The following is a 23,184-nucleotide window of genomic DNA, read 5'->3' on the forward strand; positions in this document are numbered from 1 at the left end:
CCCCACCCCAGGCCCATTCTTTGCTAGAGCCTTCATCTGCAGATTCCTCCAAGGCCCCCTTCAGGCCACTCTGTTCTGTCTGTGGGGAGGTGGGGGAGGTGATGGGTGTTGGGGGAGAAGGATCTGACTTTACCAGACCCATCCCTATACTCCCACCCGGTCTCCCTCCTCACCCGGGTCCCAAATAACCAGGCCACACACTGGGTTTCAAGTATCCGTCTCTTCCTTTCACTCTCTCGAAAGAAAAAATAAATAAATTGCAGAAGGCGGCAGCATTTCCAGTCTTCCCCTGGCTCCCAGACACCCAACCCCCAACCCTGCCCCCCCCACCCTCCCCCCCAACATTCCCACTCCCTAGACCCATCCCTCCCCGTTCCCAAAAGAAAAAAAAGGAAAAAAAAAAGAAAAAAATCCCAGGAAAAAAAAAAAAAAGCCACAGTTAGACCTTCCACTCATGCAAACCGGCAAAGAAAAAAGGTGGGGGGCATGTGGAAGGCAGGGGGCCCATGGTGGAATCCCCCCACTAATCCCCCCAAAACCACCTTTGAGAAGAAAAAAATGGAAAAAAAAATTGAGAAATCAAGGGACCTGGGGAGTTATGATGGGGTCAGGAGGGACCCCAGACCCTGCCTCGGGGGGAGCGCGGAGGCCTGCAGCCCTGCAATGGGTGCTCCTGGAGGGGGCCCTGCCTTTCGGAAAGTGTGTGGGAGGAGATGGGGAGAGCAGGTGGCCCCCCAGTGGGTCTGTGTGTGCATTGGGGGCGGCAGGGGCAGGAGCAAGGGGTCCTAAGGAACCAAGGCTCGGGATCAGGAGCCTGGGGCTCCCCCCAAGACCCCAGGTTCCTGGGGTTCTGCAGCCCAGTTCTGGGGTGCAGGGATACATGCAGAGGAGTGTCCCCCCTCCAGTGAGCTGGATCCAGTTAGAAAGGAAATAAATAAGAAGGGGTGGGAGGGAGGCTGGGGGTTGGAAGGGCTTGGGCAATTCAGTCCAGACCAAGGGCCCGGGCGGTGGAGGCAGGGCGAGTCCAGGCCAAGCCAGGGCAGGAATCAGAGTCTCTCTCGGGCAGGGACCCAGATGTAGGGGCCTGAGAGGTCCTCGATGACTCGCTTCACCTTGTGGTAGATCTCCTCAAAGCTGTCGCCCTCCACGATGGCTGGGGGCAGGGGCAGGGAGTCAGGCTCAGGGCAAAGGGCACCTTCTCCTAATTCTCCAGTCCATGAGCCATGGGATGCACCCACCCAAAGGGGATACCTCCTGCTAAACCACCCACCCTGTGGGGGCCCCTCTTTTGAATCTGAGCCAACGGCACCTCCCGTGCTGGCCACGGGCTAGCTGCAGCCTCACCTGAGAAGCACTCTGTGAATTCCTGCTCCAGCTTGGTGGCTCTGTCGAAGGCTTTGCGGGCTTGCTCCTCTGTGATCCGCTTATTAATCTCTCTGTGGGGAGTGAGAGAGACACAGACCTGAGGGTGGGTCCTGCCCTGCCTCGATCTCCTCTGTCCAGGGATGTTAAGTTGCAACCACTATTTTCTCTTTTTTTCTTTTTCTTTTTTAATATTTATTTGACTGAACCAGGTCTTAGATAGGGCACGTGGGATCTAGTTTCCTGACCAGGGAATGAACCTGGGCCCCCTGCATTGGAAGTACAGAGTCTTAGTCACTTGACCACCAAGGATGTCCCCACTATTTTCTTATTTAGAGCATGAAGCAAAAAATACAATTCCCAATATCCTCTGGGGCCACAGATGGGCCCCCTCCCCATGACCCACCCCAGCCAGGTGTGGCCACTTCAGGGACCTCTCCAGAATCTCATCCTTCCAGCCAGCAGCCCAGTGAAGGGATTGACTCTAACTCCCAACAGCCCCGATGCCCAGCAGGTGTGTGCCCCAGGGGTTGCTGGGAGTTATAGTCCCACCTAGCCCAGGGCAGAAGAGGAGGGAAGAGGCCTGGGCTTCCCTGGGCCCTCTGGGTTCTAATTCCAATTCCCCTCAAGGGCTGCTGGAGCTGCTGTCCAGGGTTCTGAGGGAAAAGCTCAACACAGAGGCCATCTGAGACCCGAGGCTTGGTGTGGGAGAGCCGAGGGGAAACCCCCTGAGACCATACTCACAGAACATTCTCCAGGGAGCGGGGGCGGATGAAGATGGCGATAGGGTGCAGGTGGGCCGCCTGCAGCCGCCGCACGGCATTGGCCGAGACATCGAGGATGCAGTGCTTCCCCTGGGGGCAGGCAGGGTGGGTGGAGGGGGACCAGCAGGTGGTGGGAAAGGACAGACAGAGGTGGCAGGACAGGACCCACACACAGGACGTGGAAAAGTGGAGGACACGAGATTGGCCAAAAGGGAAGTGAGATGGATGTCAAAAGACGCGTGAGCAAAGAGAGTGGAGGCAGGAAGGGTATAGACAGAGTGAAAAAAGGAGAGGGACAGACGGAGAGCAAGGGAGGGGCCCACACAGGAGGGAGGGGATGGAGGGAACAGGGAGGACAGGCAGGGAGGGGACCCAAAAGATGGCGCAGAGCAAGGCCAAGGGGGTGGAGTCAGGCAGGCGGGGCGAGAAAAGGAAGGAGAAAGGAAGTAGGATAGAGGGAGGAGGGCGGGGAGGACGGACAGAGGACAGACAGATGGAAGGAACAAGGAGAGACAGATGGGAGGGAGGAGAGGCAGATGGAGAAAGGGGCCGTGGAGGGAAGAGGGCAGGGTGGGGGCAGCAGGGAGAAGGTGATCGCATGAGAGTGGGAGAGGCAAGTGGAGACCCCAGGAAAGGTGAGGGGGGAGGGGAGAGGGCCAAAGGGAAGCCGGCAGGAGGGAGGGCCCGAGTTGTGGGGGGCCAAGCCACCAAGGGCAAGGCCACAGGAAGAGAGGTGAAATGGGGCAAGGAGAGGGGGAGAGGGGACAGATGGCAGCATGGAGTTTGGGGTCAGGGACCAAGGGAGGGAGGGAGGAGGGGGCGGGGGCGGGGGAGCAGGGCACCAGAGAGCAGGCAGTCAGACAGAGTTGCCCAAGAGGAGAAGGAGGTGGAGGAGCGGAGTGGAGACCCAGCAGGGAGAGAGACAGAGAGAGAAAGAGAGTTAGAGAGCTGAGGAAGGCCATGGGGAGAAGGAGGAGGGGGATGGGCCGCGGCTCCTACCTGCTCTGCCACCTCTCGCACGGACTGGACGCTGGTTCCATACAGGTGGCTGTTGTACTGGCCGGCCTCAATGAACTTGTGGGCCTGAATGTCCTTCTCCATTTTCTCCCGGGATGACACAAAGTGGTAATCCCGGCCATCTATCTCGTACTCTCGCTTGGGCCGCGTCGTATCTGCCAGGAAGTCACCCCATCCCCCAAAGATCTAACCACCATCCCTCCAGCTTCAACCCTGCCTACAGCGACCCCCCCCAGAGAGCCCAGCTGGTCCTCCAGGGAAGGGGGCTGCTGGGGAGACCGAGGCCAGGGGAGAGGGGTGGAGCTGCCTTGCCTCCCCCAGCACCTCTGGGTCATCCGAGTCCCAGGCCTGGGACGGTCCCGGTGGACCTGAGGGTGGCTGAGCAGCACCCTTGTCTGAGAACCCTGTGTTTGGAAGTGGCTCTGCCTGTGACCCCTTGGGCACCCCCCCACCGCCCCCCAAGGCCCTGCACTCACGGGGAACACAGGATCCAAACTTGTCGGGGAACTCGGAGAGGAGATCATCGTTGGCGCGGTCCTTGGTGGGCCCGAGGATAATGATGGGGCGAGCATAGTGCACTGAGGAGAGCGTGGCGGTTAGGCGGGGGCAGAGATCGGGGTCAGGCGTGGGGGTGGGCAGAGGTGGGGCAGGGGGGCTGGGCCAGGGCGCGCTGCCAGGGCTCACCTTCCATCTGTGTCACCGTCTCGTAGCTCAGGACCGAGTCTTCTCGACCTAACAGGAGGCAGGGCATCTGCAAGGGCCTTGGAGGCAGGGGATGCAGGGCCCCCACCAGCCTTCCCAAGGACTCAAGAGAAGCCCAGGGCCCCTCTCCCCGCAGGTCTCCCCAACCTGACCCAACCTACCTTGTGATCCAGAGCTGGAGCCCCAATCCTAGGGAGACAGAGCAGGCCATGCAGTCAGTCAGGAGCCCAGACCCACGAGCGCCACACCACCCCACCTCCGCTCTTCCACCAGAGCTCCCGGCCTTCTCCACTTACCTTGGCCTTCAACCGTGACCACTCCCGTCGCTCAACCCTGGGGGATACATGGAGGGATGGGGGTAGAGAAATGGCCAGTGAGGGGACCTCTTGCCCCCACCCCCAGGGCAGCTGAGAACTCTGTCTCCCAGCAGCAGCCCCTGGGCCCCACGCTCCTAAATGAGGTGTTTGTCCCAAGGGCTCATGTGAGTCATGGTGCCCATGAAGGGTCAGCAGACAGATCCCCAAGAAGCTGGGGGTGGACCCATGCCTTCCCTGCTGGCTGCCCACCCTGGGGCCCATGGGAGCTTCAGGGGCAAGAAGGCTCACCGCCGCTTGCTGGGGATAAAGCCAATGTCATCAGTCTCACTGTCGGAGTGGACCCGCCTTGCCTGCCACCACTCCTCATCGCTGGCGTCAATGACATGAAGCACGTCCCCGAAGCGGAAGCTCAGGGCCTGGCTCAGGAAGCCGCAGTCCTTGGTCTTGTCATAATCAAACAGGGCCCTGGAGGGCAGGTAGCCTCCAGTCAGTCTGGTGAGGGCCAAGGCCCCCGAGACCCAGCCCAGAGGTTCTGCCCAGGGGTCTACAGACCCACATGGCCGCTGGTGGCTTTCCCAGAGATGCTGTGGATTCTGAGGAACCCCAGAACTGTGTGGGAACCTAAAACTCTACAACTATGAACAGCCATTCAATTCTCGCTGTGTCAGGGATCAGACAGCCTACGGATTGGGGGCGATTTTAAGAGTAAGATTGAGAACAGCACCCTCCTAAGAAAGCAGCTGCCATATGCATGCACGTCACAGTCACGGGGTAACATGGACCCAAATCCGGCTACCCTCAGCAGTAGAGTGGCCTTAAGTGACAGCCTGTAAGTGACAACTCCAGGGTCAGGACAAGGGAAGAAATGACTGCAGAGACACCAGAGATGCCGAGCAGAGCACCAGGGCTAGAAAGATGGGAAGGGACTCCAGGATCATCAGCATCATCTGGGAGTCAGAACCAACCAGCCCTGGGAGCCAACCGGACCCGGCAAGGAGAGAAGGGCCGAGCGAGGCTCTGATTTGAGCCAGGCGTCTTGGCAGACAGCGGTGTCATTCAGGAAGAGAGATACCAACTGGGCAGGACGGAGAGCGAACACGCACGCTCAGGAGGAAAGGTGAGCTAGCTCTGGGACATGCTGAGTGTGAACACCTGTGGGACAACCCCAGGGTTGTGTCCAGAAAGCAGATGGCCGGAGCTGCAGGTCTGGACCGTGGGGAAGAGGTCAGGCCTGGGCTGACTGCTGAGAGACACTGGCAGAGCGAGCAGAAGGGGAGGCCGTGTGAGCAGACCGGGAGCCCAGAGGGAAGGAAGGGAAGAAGCTCGGACAAAGCGCCTACACCTGGGGCAGATAAGAAAGAGGACCCCAGTGGGAGGAGGAGCCCTAAGAAGGTAGCAAAATGCCACCCGGGAGACAGGGTCAGCTTGGAGAGAGCAGTGGTCCACTTCCCCTGGAATGTGTTATCCCGTGGGGCTGGGCGATATTCCAAAAGTTGAAAGGCCCCCTGCTCTGCCAGACATTAACCTTTGAGTTACCAGACTGTGCGGCAGCTGGGGGTCCCAGGGGAGGTGCCAGGGTGACTAGGGGCTAGGAAGCAGTAGGGATCACTGAGGCTGAGGCTGTTTTCTAGTCGCTATGGAGCATTTCTCAATGCTAACCTATGCGTCTCCAGCCCTAGAGTGGGAGGCGGGACAGGAGCCAGGCAAGATTGAGGAGGGAGAGCTGGCCGGGGGACAAGTGGCCATGAAATGAAGAGGGGCCCAGCCAGGAAGCATCTGACCTGATATAGAAACCCCTTTTGGGGTTGCTCCGCAAGGAGGCAGTCCCTGAACCCAGGCTGCTGTTCATGAGCTGTTCCCGAAGGTCGTGGATCTTGGCCTCGAACCGGCTGTACTCTGAGAAAGGACAAGAAGGTTCCTGAGCTCTGGCCAGTCCCTACTGTCAGCCTCTTCCCTCCCCCTCCCCCAAACTCTGCAGAAGCCAGGAGACAGAGTTCTGAGCACCATCTGAGAGGGGGAGCTTCAGGCTTGTTAATTCCCATTTAGTTACTCAGCCGTGTCTAACTCTTTGCAAACTCATGGACTGTAGCCCACCAGGCTCCTCTGTCCATGGGATTTCCCAGGCAAGAATCCTAGAGTGGGTAGCCATTTTCTTCTCCAGGGGAATCTTCCTGACCCAGGGATTGAGCCTGTGTCTCGGGCCCAGTACCTTCGGGTTTATACTGAGCGATGATTGTGACCGTCTGACCCGCGTTCTTCAGGGCAATGGCAGCCTGCTCGTGGCTGGCATTGCGGAGGTCAACGCCATTGACCTAGAGAGAGCGGGGAGAGCTTGAGTCACTGGAGATGGGGGCTGGGCTCCAGCCTACATGAGCCCTGGCTGGAGGGGAGGGGTCAGAACGCAGAGCTGGCCTTCCCTTACCGAGAGGATCTGGTCCCCCTTCCGCAGCTCCCCACTGAGGTCCGCGGGGCCGCCAGCCAGGATGAAGGAGATGAAGATGCCTTCACCATCCTCGCCACCCACGATGTTGAAGCCCAGGCCCGTGGAGCCCCGATGGATCACAATCCGCCTCGGTTCTCGGGGGACGTCCTCCTCCCCAAGCAGGTCCTTGGCCACGGGGGAGTAGCGCCGAGGGGAGGTGGGGGTCATGGCGGTGGGGTAGTCAGTGCCCAGGTAGCTGCTGTGACTGATCTCATTGTCCAGGTGCTGGGAATAAGCTGAGGGAAGACATGGGCAGAAGGACGGATGCAATGGAAAATGCACGGAGGGAGACAACGCCCACCACTCCACCTCCTCCCCAGGAAAGCAGCAGAACCAGGCTCAGGGGAAGGGGACATCACTGTGCCAGAGAAACGAGGCTGGAGTGTAAGGGGACATCTGGTCACAGCAATGTCAGGGGACAGGAATTCACAGGTCATGGTAGCGGTGGGTTCTCCTAGGGGCGAGTGGAACTGAAGGGTACATAACCTAGGTATGCCAGGGGTATGAAACCAAGGAGAATATTAATACCAGGCTTTGGGGCTTTTAGTTCAATTGAACCATCTCTTATATCATCTATAACATTCCTCTCCCTTTGTTTCCCCCCTTTCCTGGTCATTCATTTGGTGAGAAAATTAGGTCATTTGTCTAGCAGGATTTCCCACCTTCTTTTAGGAAATAGTGGGAAACCCTAACAAGTAGATCACTGTTTACATCCCTGCCCTGCATCTCCTGTCAAGTGGTCACTTGTATAGAGACCCAAGGTCACTTTTTGACAGAAGTATTTCCTAGATGCTGCTGCATACTTTCTGCATCACGACAGAACATGATGTCAGGTTGCATTTTTTAAGATACAAATCTGTAGGTTGGGGTGTTGTCAGCCTGATCCATTCATTATAAAGGTTGCCATTAGCCTCTCACCTAAGAGTTTTACCAGCCACTGACCATCACTGCCTGGACTTGACAGTTCACTGAGGATGGCAAATAGTGCCCATGTATATTTCTTTTTTTTTTTTTTTTTGAGGGAGGAACATTTATTAGTCAGAATTTGTCAGTAAAAAAGAATGTTCCCAGGTCAACCACTGGTCACTGTATGGTGCAATATGCATAGGAAAAGAGAATAAATGTTTGACTCTTTCCCTTTGCTTGCCAGTATTCAGAATGTACAAGTTCCCTAGCATCTTCCAAAGGTACCTAGTTGTTTTGAAGTATCCTTATAATCCTGTAGATTTTTAAATATTTACTGAGTTCTGGTTAAATGGCCAGTTTCAATTTGGCTCCTGCCTTTGACACAACTCGAATATCTTCCTTGCTTTCTTCTTTTAAGGTTTAAAAGATAACTTGTTCCTTTAATGCTTTTGCTAGAAAATGGGAAAGTTCTCAAGTGAAAACTTGGTGGCTCAGATGGTAAAGAATCCACCTGCAATACAGGAGACCTGGGTCCGATCCCTGGGTCAGGAAGAGCCCCTGGAGTAGTGCATGGCAGCCAACTCCAGTATTTTAGCCTGGAGAATTCCACGGACAGAGGAGCCTGATGGGCCACAGTCCATGGGGTCACAAAGAGTTTTGCTAATATGAAAGATGTTACAAGTTCATCTTACACATTCCTTGCTCAAGTCTTAGATCTGGCCCTTTCTCCAAGGAGCCAAGGTTCCCTCTGATAGGTTATGGTGTCTAGAAACAAGACCATGTGATTTTAATATGGTCTTACAGTATGATTTCAGATTTGGATGAAGTAGTCACATCTCATTATTCTTTTCCAAAAATTCCTTAGCTCTTCTCCCAAATGTAATTTTCCAGTTGGGGGTGGGGGGGTGAACATTAACATTCTGATGAGGATTGCATAAAATTAGAGAAAAACTTGGAAAGGGTTGAGATCTTTAGCATATTATGTTTTTTTGCATCAGGAAACATGCTGTGACTTTCCAGTTCTTTAGTGTTCTTTTACGCCCTTCAGTAAAGTTTCATCATTTACCTGATATAAATCTGACACAGGTCATTTACTGATATAAATCTGTCCTCTGGTCAAGCTTATTTTTCTAAGAATTTTTTTAGAGATGTTTTTAATGTGAACCATTTTTAAAGTCTTTATCGAATCTGTTACAATACTGCTTCTGCTTCATGTTTTGGTTTTTTGGCTGAGAAGCATATGGAATCATAGATCCCTGACCAGGGATTGAACCATACCTTCTGCATTGGAAGGTGAAGTCTTCACCACTGGGCCACCAGAGAAGTCCTCTAAGAATTTTATAGCTTTTTTCCTATGGCAAAAAGGATCTTTCTACCCATTATATTTTCTTATTGCTGGGAAGTCACTAGTTCTTGCTTTTATCTTACATATAGCCACATTCTTAACCCTACCTATTATTTTTAAGGTTTTCATTTAATTCACTTAAGATTTTAATCTAGATGGACAAAAGTATAATTTACAAATAAGGATTAATCTGCTTCTTCCCACTGAAATGTAACATTTATTCTTTTTTCTCTTGCTACCCTGCCTGAAATCTTTACAGCAGTGATTCGCAGCAGGGTAATTTTGCAAACCCCCCCTCGCCCCCAGGGAACATTTGGCAAAGTCTAAAGACATTTTTGGTTGTGCTGACTGTAGGGGAAGGGTACCACTGTCATCTGATAGAGGCCAGGGCTGCGGTTAAACATACTACAGTGCACGGAACAACGGCCCCTACAACAAAGAATTGTCAAGTACAAAAATGTCAATAGTCCCAACATTGAGAAACCCTGCTCTAAAGCACTGTGGACTAACAGTAGCAGGAAGAGACTTCCTTGCCTAGTTCCTAACTTAATGGACACACACATAAGATTTTATCATTACAATGTGTTCACTGTTGATTTCTGATAACACTTTTCAATCATGTTAAAGAAAACTCCTCTGTTCCTAGTATACTGTTTCCCTCTCAGAATACGATGTTGAATTTCATCAAATGCCTTTCCCACATCTCTTTGAAATGAACTTACTGTTTTTTCTACCTTTTTTGTTTTGTTTTGTTTTTGCCACGCCACATGGCAGGTGGGATCTTAGCTCCCCAATGACCAGAGATCAGGGATGGAACTGGTGAGCCCTGCAGTGGAAGCACGGGGTCTTAACTGCTGGACTGCCCAAGAAGTCTGTCCCTCCCTTAACTTTTTAAATACAATGACTCATACTTAGAGGTTTCATAATATGGAAACACCTTTAATTCCCTGAAATGAACCTGACTTTGTGACAATGTTACTCCCTTAATATGTCACTGTGTTTGTTTTGCAATTATGTTATTAGAAAGTTTTACATCTCTGTTCAGAAGCAAAATTAACCTATACTTTCCTCTTTTTTTTTTTTTTTTTGGCTGAACCATGGGGTTGCAGGATCTTAGTTCCCTGATCAGGGACTGAATCCAGGCCACAGCAATGAAAGCCCAGAATCCTAACCACTAGGTCACCAGGAAGCTCTGTACTTTCTTACATTATCCTTGTGACCATTTTCAGATGCCCTTATAAAATGAAATGTGAAATGTTTTATCTTTTCCTATGCTCAGAAAAAGCATAAGAATTACCTATTCCATGAGGATTTGATAAAATTAGCCATAAAACCATCTATTGCCTTCTGGGGGAGGGACTATTGACAATCTTTTCTAGTTCTTTGATGGTGACCAATTTTCCATCTATTCTCCAACCAAAGGAAGTGACAAAGGTTGTGGCCAGTTCAGGGGAAGGATCTGAAGAGGCAGGGTCAATGGGGATGTCATGGGGTGACTGGTGGGGGGCATGGGGAGCTCCAGGGTTTGGAGGGCTCTCACAGGTTGTGATGTCTGGGGGAGCATAGCTGTCACTCAGGTAGGCATTGCTGGGCTTGGCCACCTTTAGGTAGACCACATCGTACGTGTTCTTCAGGGCTGCCACGGCATCCTCATGCATGACGTCCTCCAGCCCCACGCTGTTGACCTGGGGCCAAGGGAAGCAGAGCTCAGACAGAACCGGAAACAATCTCAAGATGGACGTGCTTAAGGCGAGCCCATCAGGAAGCCTGGGCGTGCACCAGGCGCGCAGGCAAGACCCAGGTGTGGGCTAGAAGAGTGATGGGGTCCCCACTCACCGCTAGGATCTTGTCTCCGATCTGTAACCTCCCATCCTTGTGGGCAGCACCTCCTTCAATAATCTTGGTCACATAGATGCTGTTATCTCCAGGGATATGTTGGTTCCCGACACCTCCAGCGATGCTGAAGCCAAGACCTGGGCAGAGGGAGGGCAGAGGTGGGTCTCCAGGTCCCCTGGGGCAGAGGACAGCGGGAGGCGAGTGGCAACCTAACTGGGTAGCTACCTTTAGGCCCCTTGATGAGCTTGATCTCCATGAGCTTCTCAGCTGGGGGTTTCCGGCGCATGACGTAGAGGCGGACGATAGAGCCTGCCTCTTTGAGGGCCTCCACCGCCGCTGAGTGGGTCACCTCCCGCACGTCCACTTCATTGACAAACAAGATGCTATCGTTGACCCTGAGGGCAGCAAGGTGGGCCTGAGCCAGGAGCTTCCTGCCGCCCTGGTCCCCCCTTTCAAGGGAGCCAGCATCCTAACCCGTCTCCTCTCCCCACCTGAGACGGCCGTCCTGGGCTGCAGCCCCACCCGGAATGATCTTGGTGATGAAGATGGAAGGGTCATCGCCGATGTGGGGGTTATCAGTGCCACCTGCGATGCTGAAGCCCAGACCTGAGTTACCCTGGGCAGAAGGAGGGGAAAAGGGTCAGATCCCCTCACCGCCTACTCTAGACTAGGTGAGAGGGGAGGGGAGAGGGTTGGGGAGCTGTGACCGGAGCAGGAAGGGACAGGGTTAAGAGGCTGGCCACTGAGAAAACACGGGCACAGAGAGAAGCACAGACAGGGAGCAAGGGGGGACGACCTGGGCTGCATGAGCCTGCTCACCCTTTCCAACGTGATCTCCTCGTATTCCATTTCCCCCTCTGTCCCGTTCACCTGCAACTCCAGCACGGGCCAGAAACACAAGAGCCGTGAGCCAGACTTCCTGCCTGAGCACCTGACCCTACCCTGCTGCTGGGACTTGGCCTTCCCCCTCCCTTCTATAACAGCCCCGAAATCTAAACAACTCACATATCCCGGGGCTTCTAGGGTATCTGTGTTGACAATCACAGGGGGAGAATTGGCCTGTGAGGGAAAAAAGGAGATGGAAAGCTGCCTGAGCCTTGGCTCAAGAGGGAGCCCGTAACCAAAAGATCCCCCCACCATGGCTACCCTCTCAGCCTCTTAACCTGGCCCGCTCTGTTCCCCTTGACTCCCTGAAGGACCCAGCCTTGATTCACGTTACAAACACACAAGTACACGTGCTAGCCCCAGCTCTGCCCAGCCCAGGCCCCCTGCATGTGGAAGGAGGTGTCTGAGAAGCAGGAAGAGAGAGACAGCCAGATGGGGGAGCAGCAGATGGTATAGAGCCAGGAGAGGGGGGGCCGGCTGGGGGGGGAAGCTTCTCACCGGATGTAACACCACAGAGTGCTACATGCGTTATGTACTACACACACATACCACAGGGCTCCTGTCCACTAGGTCCTACCCCATCCCTGTCCCTATCTACCCATTAACACCCAGATCTTTTCATAACCCTCCCTCAGACTTGCCCCTCATTTTCACACACATGTGCCCTAAAACCCTGGGCCCCCGGAATCCGGGGTTCCCCAAGATGCAGGCCCCACCCTCCTTCTCGCCCACCCACCATTCAATCTACTCCTTCCTCTAGGGATCCTGTTGCCAAGCAACGGTATCTAAGCCCAACCAAGGCCTGGGGAGACCCACCTCCTGGAGGCCCTGTCGCCAGGACAACGGGAGGAGGAGATGGGGCGTGGCCTAAGAGCGACCAGATTCCCAAAGGCAGAATCTGGTCCGCTAGCCCCGCCTCTCCTGCTCTGGGCCCCGCCCCCCAGGTAGCCCGGCCGAAAGAAGTCCAGGCTGAAGAGGTTTGAGGGCGCAGCGCCTCCTGAATAACCTTCCTTCCTCCCTCCCCTACGCCCCTCACCCTACGCAGTGGAAAGAACGTCAGGAAAGGGGAGTGGTGAAAGACATCCGGGTCCTAGTCTCTCATTACTCTTACCCCCACCCCTGGCCTATTTCATCCGGGAAAGGGTTAAAGTGGGGTGTGCCCAGTTCGCTGACGTCAGTAGCCTCGACACAGCAGGGTCTCCAGATTCTAGGGCAGGGCCGCTTTAGGCTGGTCCTAGGGGCTTCCCCAGTTGCCAGGCCAACCGAAGCCACGTTTCCATAGCAATGGGGGAAGGCATCCAAAAGCCTCCTTCGGGGTCCCCAACCTGTCTCCTCCTTAAACAAATATTTATTTAGAGCCTACCAAGCGCGAGGCACTCATCAAGGATTCCCCAGACTCCTCGCTCTCTCCTTCCCAAGGGGTCTTTCTTCTCTCCTACTGCGATATCTCAGTACTACATATTTTCAAGCTTCGTAATAGATTTCATACCCATAAATCTATCAAATCCATCCTCTGACCCTTCAAATCTCAGCAAATGCTACTATCCAGCCAATACCCACTGACTGCCAACATCCCATCTGCGTGTCCCTCCTCTGTCCCACAGCCTGTTCTCAATTGCCGTCCCCATCCTTACCCTAGACCTCCCTGCCCGAGGCTCCATCTTTTATCCGCAGCTACCTTCATCTCATCTCATCTGTGTAGCTGTAGATAAAACACCCCTCTCTCCACCCCACCCAATCTATCCTCCAACCCCAGCCTCCGTCCTCCATCCGCTTCCCCGCCCTGTGCCCCTGTCCAGGCCCATTCGGCATCAGCCTCCTGCTCTTATCCTCCATCCTAACTTATGATCCTCAGAGGGATCACCACCACTCTCCCTTACTTCATTCTCTGACCCTCAAGATTCTATACCCAAATCACAATCCTTCATTCTTAACCCTCTGAAAACTGAGGCTTCTCCTGTCCTCCAGCTCAGGCCTTGTTGTGGGTCCTCCCTCCCACACCCAGGGCCTCCAGCACTCACTTCCCTCTGCTTCCTGGACGCAGATTCCAAGTCTCCCTACCTCTGTATGACCACCTTCACTCCTCTTCCCCTTCCCCAAGGACTGAATGGCCCCATCTTGAGGGAAAAAAAGCATCTCTAGTCTTCTTTCCTTAGTCCTTGCAGCCCCCAGCCATCCACAGGAATTCTCTGCACCCATCTCCTCATCTCCTTGTTCTCAATCAGCTCAACCTCCCTGCTGATTTCACGTCTCATCTTTGCCTGTCTCCTGTCTAGGACCTCTCAGGTTCCTCTCGTGTCTCCACTTTTCTACCTGCAGAAGAATGGTATTTCCCTCTCCAACTACTCTCCTACCACCTCCTTCTCACCCCAGAACCTACTGCTGCCCAGCCTCTGCCTCCTCATTCCCAGGCTCAGGAACTCAGGAACCTCCTCTCCGTCTTCTTGGTGAAACGTCAACAACTTCCCCCTTCCCGAGAACATCCCACAAAATCCTAGAATCTCACCCCTGACCCCAGTGTTCCCCTGAATCTCACAGCCAGCCTGGTACACTCCATTCCTCCCAGCCTACACCCCCAGAAGAGGAGACTGAGGGGGAAGAAGATGGGAAGTGGCCTGGAGAATGGGAGATCTCAAAAACAGGGTCTCCCCAGGACTGGAGAAGGGAAAACATACTGTGAGCACAGAAAAGAAGGGGAAACAGGTGGTGGTGAATAATAATGGGGGGGGCACAGAAAGAAATTTGCATGGAGGTAGAGTCCAAGAGGAGGAGAGAGAGGAGGCATAGGAGGAAAGGACAGAAGTGATGAGTAGGGAAGGGGGTTAACACGGAGAAAGGGAGCCGGCTGACCCAGGCAGAGGACTCATCCTGGCCAGAGAGCCTGAGCTGGGGATCGGGGAGAGGGAGAAGGAGAGTGCGTGGGAGGAAGAGAGAGACAGCATCCAGCACCAGCCAGCAGAGAGGGAAAGGCAGCGAGGACAGGAGGGCACAGGAGGGGTGCAAAGGCCGAGGCAGGGGACAGAGGCAGAAAGGCCGGGCAACCGGAAATCTCAGGCCAGACAGATGGAAAGGGCTGGAGAGCCAGGCCCAGAGGCCGGAAGCGGGGGGCGGGGGAGGGGGGAAAGCGCGGGGGGGGGAGGGGGGAAAGCGCGGGGGGGGGGAGGGGGGAAAGCGCGGGGGGGGGGGGGGAAGAGGAGGCAGCGAAGGGCCAAGAGCAAATGAGGGCAGCAGGAGTTCTGAACAGAGCTCTGGACACACAAAATGGAAACGGAGGTGGGGGTGTGTGAAGGAATGAAGAGGGCCCAGGCGCGGAGAGCATCCTGGGGAACGCACGCATCTCAACGCACGTGTGCGCACACACGCACACACACACCGGCTGTAAACTCTACACCCTCTCCCACTTGCCTGGCCTCTGTTTCTCCTCTTTGAGAACCAGGTGTTTCCGACGCCCCCAATGCCCCCTCCCCTGGCCCCAGGAGCCCAAGCCCAGCCCACCAGCCCCAGCCGCCCCCCACCTCCGGCTCTCGCCCTACCGGGCCTTGGGGGTAGTTGTAGCTCCGAGGCTCCGAGGGCTGCACTGGGGAGGGGGCCGCCTGAGTCTCCTACCTTGAGGGGGGAGAAGTGGGCGTGGCCCACGACCCCTTGGACGGCCTCGAGGTGGGACAAGTTCCTCTCCGCCACGTGCACCAGCTCGGGGGCGTTTACCTGGTTGGGGAGGTGGGCCGGGCTGTGCTCCAGAGGGGGCGTGTCTTCATCTTGGTAGCGGTATTTCTGAGGACGGGGACGAAGGCGTCACGGGGGCCGGCCCAGCGCCTCGGGCTCCAGGCGGCCCGGCCCGGCGCGCCTCCGCTCCCCCGCCAGTGCAGTGCGGAAGGCCCTGGGGCCTGACCAGCTCCTCCCCCTCCCTGTCCTCCAGCCCATTGGCTCCCCTCTCTCCACCCTCCCCACAGCCCCCTCTCCCGCCAGGCCCCTGGCACCTCTCCTCTCTTCCCAAATCCGCACCCTCCCCGCAACTCTTCCAACTCCCAGCCTAGGACCCCCGCCTTCTCCCCAGCACACCCCTCCTCTGAAGTCCGTTTCTTCACCCCTTTCCCAGAGCTCTAGCCCCTCGGCCACGTGCACCCCTCCCCTCTCTACCTCCATCCCCAGCATCTTTGCTTACCTCATCAGCTTCCCCCCACTTCCTCTTTACCTTAAGCCCATTCCCCATGTTGTAACCTCCCTCCTTCGAGTTGCTTCTCCCATTCTGTACTCCATTCCACCCCGCTCCACCCTCCTTGCCTCAGTCTCCCTACTGCAGCCTCTGCCCCAGGAAGAAATCACTCCCCAGCACTTTGCACGCCCCGGGCAGTCAGGCCCTTCAACTAGCAGGTACTTGGCATCAGCCCCCCTGACAGGACAAAGTGTTTAACCGGTCTAGCTGGCCTTGCTGGTTCCCAAGTCTTCGGCAAGGGGGCCCCAGGACTCCCCCACCTCTACAAATGCCCAGAGGCCAGCCAGCTAATCGGATATACTAGAAGAAGGGGGAGGGTGGGGGAGGAACAGAGATGGTAGGGCTCAGAAAGGGGGCAGGAATAGATGCCAGCTTCTAGGTTCAATAACTGCGCAAGTGGATAGAACCTCAGAGTAAATTCCTGGTCTTCCTTTGGCCTTTAGGAGTGAAAGACCCAACCTGACCCCTGACTCCCCTTCCTAACTCACTGCATACCATCTCAAGGGCCTCCCTTACTAGCTTAATACAGACACCAGTAAATGAGATTAACGGAGGGACCAGAGAGGAGGGCAGCTGGAGACAGTAATGAAGGGTAGTGCCTCTGCCCCTCACAGAAGCAAACCCTTCCCAAGGCCAGGTTCTGTGAAGGAAGGGGAGGTTACCATGTGTAGGGCTCTCCCAGAGACTGCAGAAGACAGACTACGCTCCCCAGTACACATGGGTAAAAAGAGAAGGCAAGATTTCCCTCTCAAAAAAAGTATCTGAAAAGCTGAGAAGACCCCAACATTCGGAGGACAACTGGAGGAAGCTTATCAAGGTCAATGCCTGACACAGAGTATGATTCTGAAAATTCTGAGGATGAGTAACCAAGGCTGAGGATGCAGTCCACTTTGGCCATGGTTAAGGATAAAGTAAGAGAATAGGAAGAGGAAAATGGTCCATTAAGACTCTCCAATCCAGGACAGAGACAGCTGAGATCAAGGAACACCTTGATATATTTTGTTTTAAGGCTGCACAATTGAGCATGCAGGATCTTAGTTCCCTGACCAGGGATCAAATCCATGCCCCCTGCAGTGGAAGTGTGGAGTCATAACCACTGGACACTGCCAGGGAAGTCCCACCTTGATATGTTTGAAGTCTTAAAGAAAGAAAAGGGGCTCATCAAGGTACACTTTGTTTTCTGGCCTTGGAGACAGACTTGGAGAAAAACTCCTAGCTCCCTCCAGGTTTCCATACCAAGAACACAAAAAGTGGAGAAGGGAAGTTAGGGGAAGTAGAAATTAAATAATCCTCCTCCAAGCTGGGCCCTCTTGGGTAACAGAATTGGATGAACTGAAAGAGGTTGTTGTGCCACATTCTGAAAAGGTGGTCTTCAGCCTGGATAGTGCAAGAGCTGAGAGACAGAGCCCCAAAACTGGAGGGGCCAGGGAAGGAAGGAGACAAGGAGACTGCTCTCCTCTTCACAAAGCCCCCAATTCCCTGTGTGACAACTGAGGCAGGGCCAAGGGTTGCAGCTTCACGTTTTTGGAGTTTGGGACGGGGCAGGGAGGGTTTGAGCCCAAAGCCCCTCCATCTTCGCCCCACCTCAGAGAGAAAATTCCTGAATCCCGATGAAGAAATGTCAGGATGCACACAATGAAAATGGAAGCGTGGAAAGGGACATTTCACTGTTTATTCTAGAGAGGAGATGAAAGAAAATTTGTAGCACACTGAGACTGCAGACACCTCTCCCTTCCATACCCCCGTGGGGGGCGGGGTGTCTGGGACTGAGAAAAAGGCTCCTCCTGATCCAGTGACAAAGTCAGGGAGATAGGGAACAAGGAGAGGATTCCAGAGTTCCCAGAATGTGGCTGAAAGAGGTTAGGGCCTATGTTCAGTCCCTGGAAATTTTTAAAGTAAATGTATTAAGGAAAAACCTCTGGAGAGGTGGGGGTGGGAGAGTCATTAGGAAACTACAAACTGGGAGGTGGGGGTTGAGGTCAGCGCCTCTCATCCCAGACTAAAGGACTACTAACGCAAGGAGGCTAGGAAGGAGGGTCCCCTCTTTACGCTACTGAGGTTCAGGGCCGCGACCAGCAACAGCTCCAGTGCAATTGGGACCAAGTCTGAACCCCCAATATATTAAGGCACAGGTAATATTATTAAGGCACAGGCATAGGATAAGTCAAAGGCCTGAGGTCGCTGTTGCTCTTTTCGCTTTGGCCCCCTCTTCACCGCCCCAGTTGCAAGAATAACCTGGAACGGAGGCTTGCACCCCCAAAATAGAGGGTTGTGAGTGAAAGTGAATGATTATAGGAGGGGCGACCCACTGCGCCTGTCCGCAAGACACTGCCACCCAGAGACCCCGCCAACCAGAAGGAAGAGCGACAGCACTTGAAGCTTGCACCCCGAGATTTGGGGGGTCCGGAAAGAGGGGAGCGGGGCCGGAGCCCGTACCGCGGCACGTACCACGCAGAGACACATGGAGGCGAATCTGTTCCGAGCCGACATGGAGAAGGGGAGGGGGACTGAGGGGAGGGGATAGGTGGGAGAGCAAGGGTCCCGGGGTTGGGGAGGGGGAGGGGCAGAGGGGCGGGGGCTGCGGCGGCCGCGGCAACTGGAGGCTGCGGCCGGAGTGGGGGGGTGACGGCGCCTGCGCAGTGCGGGAGAGCGTCACGATGGGAGAGAAGGGGTGCGGGGAGACCCTCTTGGCCATCAACTTCCCTGGTTCCAGCTGTTTCTCTATGAACTTCACCGTGCACAGTATACTCCTATTCATTCACAAATACAGACATTCCTAAAATTACCAATTTGTCGCTCTGGTTCTCTGGGATCCCTTGTGCTATCTAATCTCCCACCCCTAAAATCACCAAGCCCCTATTACAAAACCTCCCTGGACTCTCAGGGTGCAGGGAAGCAAGCAGCACTTCTCCCTCAGGTCAGAAGGACCCCCAAGGGGTCTAAACTGCCTCCCACAATCCCCTCCCCCCACCTCCCCAATGATTGTTAATGTAGACGACATCCCCACAGATGTCAAGACGTCTCCTATTCTAACCATCAGTAAAGTCCCACAGGATAGCCAGACAACGTTTTCCAAGAGTTGAAGGACCACAGATCCTGTTGTGCCCTCAAATTAATCTACCCTTTAAATCAACCCTTTTAAAATTATATCTGTTCCCCCAGTCTGCTAACAGAGACCTTGAAATTAGTGCAGCTATTACCCTTGTAAACATCCAAATAACCAGTCCTCAGATTCATCTGGGGTCCCCTCTCCAAATCCTTGAACCTAATGAGATACTCATGACTTTTCTAACATACCATGCCCCAGTACCACCAGATCCCATTTCAGGGAATACTTAAGGGACCTTAAAGTTGACCTTCTGAATTCAGTTGCAACCTCTTCAGTTTATTACCAGACTTCTAGATTAAGAGATATTTCTCTATTCCTTTTCTGTACTCTTTAAATGTATACATTATTCCTTTTTCTGGCTGCCCACCTCTACATCTCAACATTCCTCACCACCCCACCCGCCATGATTCTGAATTTCAACTTTGTTGGAAGATTACTCCCAAATATATCTATCTCCCCCACACCTACCTCTCAAAAAATATTTACCAAAATAAGATCTGACCTGCAATTTCCAGTGGCCCACAAATCTCCCGTAACACACCAAAATGACTGCCTCTGATCTCTTCCATTTTGTCCCAAACCGAACCTGAAACCATCTCTTCTATTCTCCCATTGAACTCCCACCTTTTCAACTCTTAAAGCCCTGCAAGCAATCTCCTAAAATCTGCTTCTCTTGCTTTTCTAAAATGCCTACAAATGATAGAGGACGGATTTCCCTAGAACCTGACCCATGCCCCCCCTCTTCCCGTTGACTAGAATCTGTTAGATACGCCCCCACGATGACCCCCAAAGTCCTAGTTTCATATCTGGATAGAATGCTTGTATCCTCAGAGGGAGTCAGTGCGGAAGGGGCTGAACTGGAAATTCCTTACAGAAAAGAAAATGCACAGGCCCTAGTTCTCCACCAGTGGGCGCTATGGCCATTAAGACCCTCCCCCATCCCCCATTTCCTTTTTCCCTCCATTTTCCGTTTCCCCGTTGCCTGGCAACACAGCAATCAAGGACTTTGCCGTCGCCTAGCAACCGTCTCCCTGGAACATAGCGTTGAGGTAGGAGGTTGTGCTCTGATGAAATCTTAACAGTCCTCCATCTTAGGAAAACTGAGACGTCAGATCGCCCAACCCCCGGATTCTCCTTTCCAAAGACCCCTACTCCCCGCAGTTTCTTAGACAACAGGCCCCTCAAACCCTGTCTCCTCTTTGCACATGGGACCATGCCACGCCCCTGCCGGGTCAGCCCCGCCCTCATTTACCCAGTCCTAAGGCCCCACCCCTTTCTGAGGTTGTTTGCCCGCCTCCCTTGGTAGAGTAAGCCAGACCCCGCCCACCTGCCTCCAGAAGACCACGCCTACGTCCACTTCCCGCCCATTCGCTCCCCCAGCCTCGCCCACACTGCCCCTCCGCCACGCCCCAGTCGACCAATGAATGAGGCCGTAGGCCATACTGCCCCGCCCCCGACACCTTAGCTTTGCCCAATAAGGACCACCCGGAGGGTTTAACCGCTTCGCCTCCGGGACTCTAGCCAAATACCCCCGGTCTTTCCCCACTTTCCTCCCTCCCCCACTTGTTCTGCTCCGCCCTCCGCCACCCTCGCCCGGCCCTCAAGTCCGCCACGCAACTTCAGTCGTCGCCGGTTACCATGGCAACGGCGGCAGCAGCGCGGGGAGTAGGGGGAGGGACGGGGGCGGAGTGGGAGAAAGAGATGCTCAGAGACACCGGCAGAAAGCGAGGCACAGAGTAAGATTAAGTGATAGCTATAAGGCAGAGTTAGCGCAAGGCACAGGGCCTGGCACATAGTAGGCATTCAGTAAATATTCCTTAAATTACTGCGGCAGAAATCTAAATATAGGCGATGAAAGATGGAGGAGTCAGATGTAGCTGGGAAGCTCAACGACCGCAAAGCATGAGCACCCTTTACCCCACCCAACATTCTGGGGGGACAAGTGCCATGTGCCCCCCCTGCTGGCTCTTCCAAAGCTAACCCTCCGCTGCCCTGGATAGAGATGAACCACAACTCCCAACAGCCCCAGGGGCAGCAACCCTCTAACATTGACGAGTCTCCTGCCTCAAAGCCTTATGGGACTTGGAGTCCCCGCCATCCCGAGACTGACAAGTTTTCCGGCCAAGGAATGTGGCAAGCCTGGGTCTCCACGCCTCTGTAAAACCCCAAAATGCATGATCCTCTCTGCGCAAGACTTTCCTTCGGGGATGCTCAACCCTGAGTTCCATCGAAGCAGGATTCTTGAAGGGAGATGAATAAACCCATCCTCCCAGAATAGCTACCAATGCAGACAAGGCCCTCACCCTCCCTTCTCATATGTGCGTTCACGTGTTGGAAGCAGAGCCCACACATTCCAACTGGCTTTCTGTGTACACCTGCACATAAGGGACCATAGCCAGAAAGCCTAAGGCTAAGGGGCAGACTAAGGGCAGGAGTCAAGAAGTACTGAGGCTCAGACAGACCTTATAGGAGAGAAGGCCAGGGAAACTGAGGCAGAAAAATCCACTGCAATTACAGGAGATGGGAAGAAGCAATATGGGAGAAAGCCCAAGCCCACAGAATGGAGGATAAGCAAGTAGCCCTCAAGAGAGGGTAGGGACTTGAACCTAAAGGTCCTCAGCCTTCAGTCTCCTCCAACCATGCTCACGCATGCACAACACATGTGTAGATGCATGTGTATACATGTATGTGAGTTTGTGGCAGGGAACATGTGTGTCCTCAGCTCCCTGCCCTGAGAATCTGCAGTTCCCACTAAATATAACCCCCTCCCCAGCCTGTGACTCACCCAGACCCCGCCTCCCCGGCCCCCACTTCCTGTCCCACCCCCCAACCCCCAGCTGCCTGCCACCCGCCCAAGCCTCCCTCCACACACCAGGCTTCCAGCTTTCTAGTCCCAGAGTCTTAGAGCCAAGACCCAGGTATTCTGCAGCCCACCAGAAGCTTGCCAGTGTTCCCCATCCCGGAGTTCCTGCACTTGGCAGGCTCACAGGGACACCCTTCTACAGATCTTCACTGCTGCCTGCCCAGCCCTCCTCCTACACCTTTTCACCCCAGTAATTTTAAATCCAGGCGTCCTCTCCCACCTTGATCCCAAGGGTCAGGGGTAACAGGAACATTCCCTTCCATCTGCTCGTCTCCCTCTTTCCCAACCAAGGTAGATACAGTGTGGGAGGAAGTGAGGATGCTGGACACCTGCCTGGGCCACCCCCAAAATTTTCACCACGCACCTGGTACCCCTCCTCAAATCCCCTCTCCCCAAGCCTCTCATCCTCTTCCAAAGAAGCTGGCAACCTCAGCTGCTGCAGCCTCCTACCTCCCCAGGGAGTACCCCGAACCCTGACCTCACCTGGTCCAATCCCTCAGGTGATTCTGTCAGGTTCCAGTTCCCTGACAACTCCCAACTATCCCCATTCCATACAACTGACCCTAAAATTAACAGTCTCCTCGAATTAAGAGCACCCCCAAATGCATATAAGATGCTTCTTTTATAATCTGAAGGCCCACTCCTTCCCTGCCAGCTGACACCCCCAGACCAGTCAGGTACTCACAACCAGTAACCTTCTACCTTCAAGCCAGGAGCCCCTGAAATTGGACAAGGCAACTGGAAGCCAGCTTGTCCCCCAGGAGGGAAGAGGAACCCCCCCTCACATAGTCCACCTTCTAACATACACCAAGCAGGGCACCCATGTGAGCCAGGCTTCTCCTTAAATAAGTCTCCCTCAACATCATTGGTGAACCTCAAAATCCACCAGATCCCCAAGTCACAGAATACCCCCCAATTTTCCATTTCTCTACAGGTACAAAGGGATCACTCCAGGGGGCACCTGTGGCCAAACCCAGCATTATCTCAGATGTGAACCCCAAACTAAATTATGACCCCCCCTCCCATCTGCTGATGCTCTCATTCCAGGGCCCCCAGCCGCAAATTAGGCCTGACTAACCCCTCCCCACGAACTCATACCCTCCCCCGAGTTTACAGGGCCCCCTATCATGCTTACCTTGGTTGTCACTATACAGAGACAGTCCATGTTGGGGGGCCTGGCCGCGGCAGCGGGTAAGGGGCTCTGACTTCATCGGAATTTCGTTCCTCCCCTCCGTGGGTTCTCACCCCTCCCCCCTCCGCACCCCACTTTTGCAGGGGGGGCCAGGATGGGGGGAGGGGTGAGAGGGGAAAGAGGGGGTTGGAGAAGGGAAGGGTAGGGGAGCGTGGGAGGGAGGGGAAGGGGGCCCTAAAAGGGGTCCCCAG

General features: G+C 54.5%; 1 protein-coding gene across 4 annotated transcripts; it reads right to left on the bottom strand.

The window, feature by feature from the left end:
• Positions 1 to 432: 432 nt before the first annotated feature.
• Positions 433 to 23,007, bottom strand: DLG4 (discs large MAGUK scaffold protein 4). 4 transcript variants are annotated; one of them, XM_068976256.1, is made up of 21 exons: positions 22,937 to 23,007; positions 15,322 to 15,387; positions 11,737 to 11,790; positions 11,648 to 11,650; positions 11,551 to 11,607; positions 11,223 to 11,347; positions 10,957 to 11,126; positions 10,732 to 10,868; positions 10,436 to 10,580; positions 6,585 to 6,880; positions 6,372 to 6,474; positions 5,944 to 6,058; positions 4,451 to 4,627; positions 4,142 to 4,178; positions 4,007 to 4,034; positions 3,828 to 3,875; positions 3,620 to 3,721; positions 3,126 to 3,298; positions 2,107 to 2,216; positions 1,345 to 1,436; positions 433 to 1,153 (listed from the first exon to the last, which is right to left on the bottom strand). In XM_068976256.1, the coding sequence occupies exons 1-21, from the start codon at positions 22,964 to 22,966 to the stop codon at positions 1,047 to 1,049; spliced, it is 2,175 nt and encodes a 724-aa protein (XP_068832357.1). In that variant the 5' UTR covers positions 22,967 to 23,007; the 3' UTR covers positions 433 to 1,046. The 4 variants fall into 4 exon arrangements, 3 of the variants coding, with proteins under 3 accessions (XP_068832357.1, XP_068832356.1, XP_068832355.1); XM_068976255.1 differs by lacking the exon at positions 11,648 to 11,650 and having other exon boundaries at positions 11,551 to 11,601; XM_068976254.1 differs by lacking the exon at positions 11,648 to 11,650 and having other exon boundaries at positions 11,551 to 11,601; positions 15,223 to 15,387.
• Positions 23,008 to 23,184: the final 177 nt, after the last annotated feature.

The sequence above is a fragment of the Capricornis sumatraensis genome, chromosome 8 (assembly GCF_032405125.1).
Source record: "Capricornis sumatraensis isolate serow.1 chromosome 8, serow.2, whole genome shotgun sequence".
NCBI classification, from domain to species: Eukaryota; Metazoa; Chordata; class Mammalia; order Artiodactyla; family Bovidae; genus Capricornis; species Capricornis sumatraensis.

What these genes read in the sequence shown, in the direction of transcription:
- DLG4 (XM_068976254.1), bottom strand. Translation starts at nt 22,966, where the DNA reads ATGGACTGTCTCTGTATAGTGACAACCAAG. An exon ending in TCGGAGACAAGATCCTAGCG is followed by an intron (nt 10,581 to 10,731) that starts GTGAGTGGGGAC and finishes CCTTGGCCCCAG; the next exon opens with GTCAACAGCGTGGGGCTGGA. An exon ending in AAAAGGGGTTTCTATATCAG is followed by an intron (nt 4,628 to 5,943) that starts GTCAGATGCTTC and finishes CCTGCCCTCCAG; the next exon opens with GGCCCTGTTTGATTATGACA.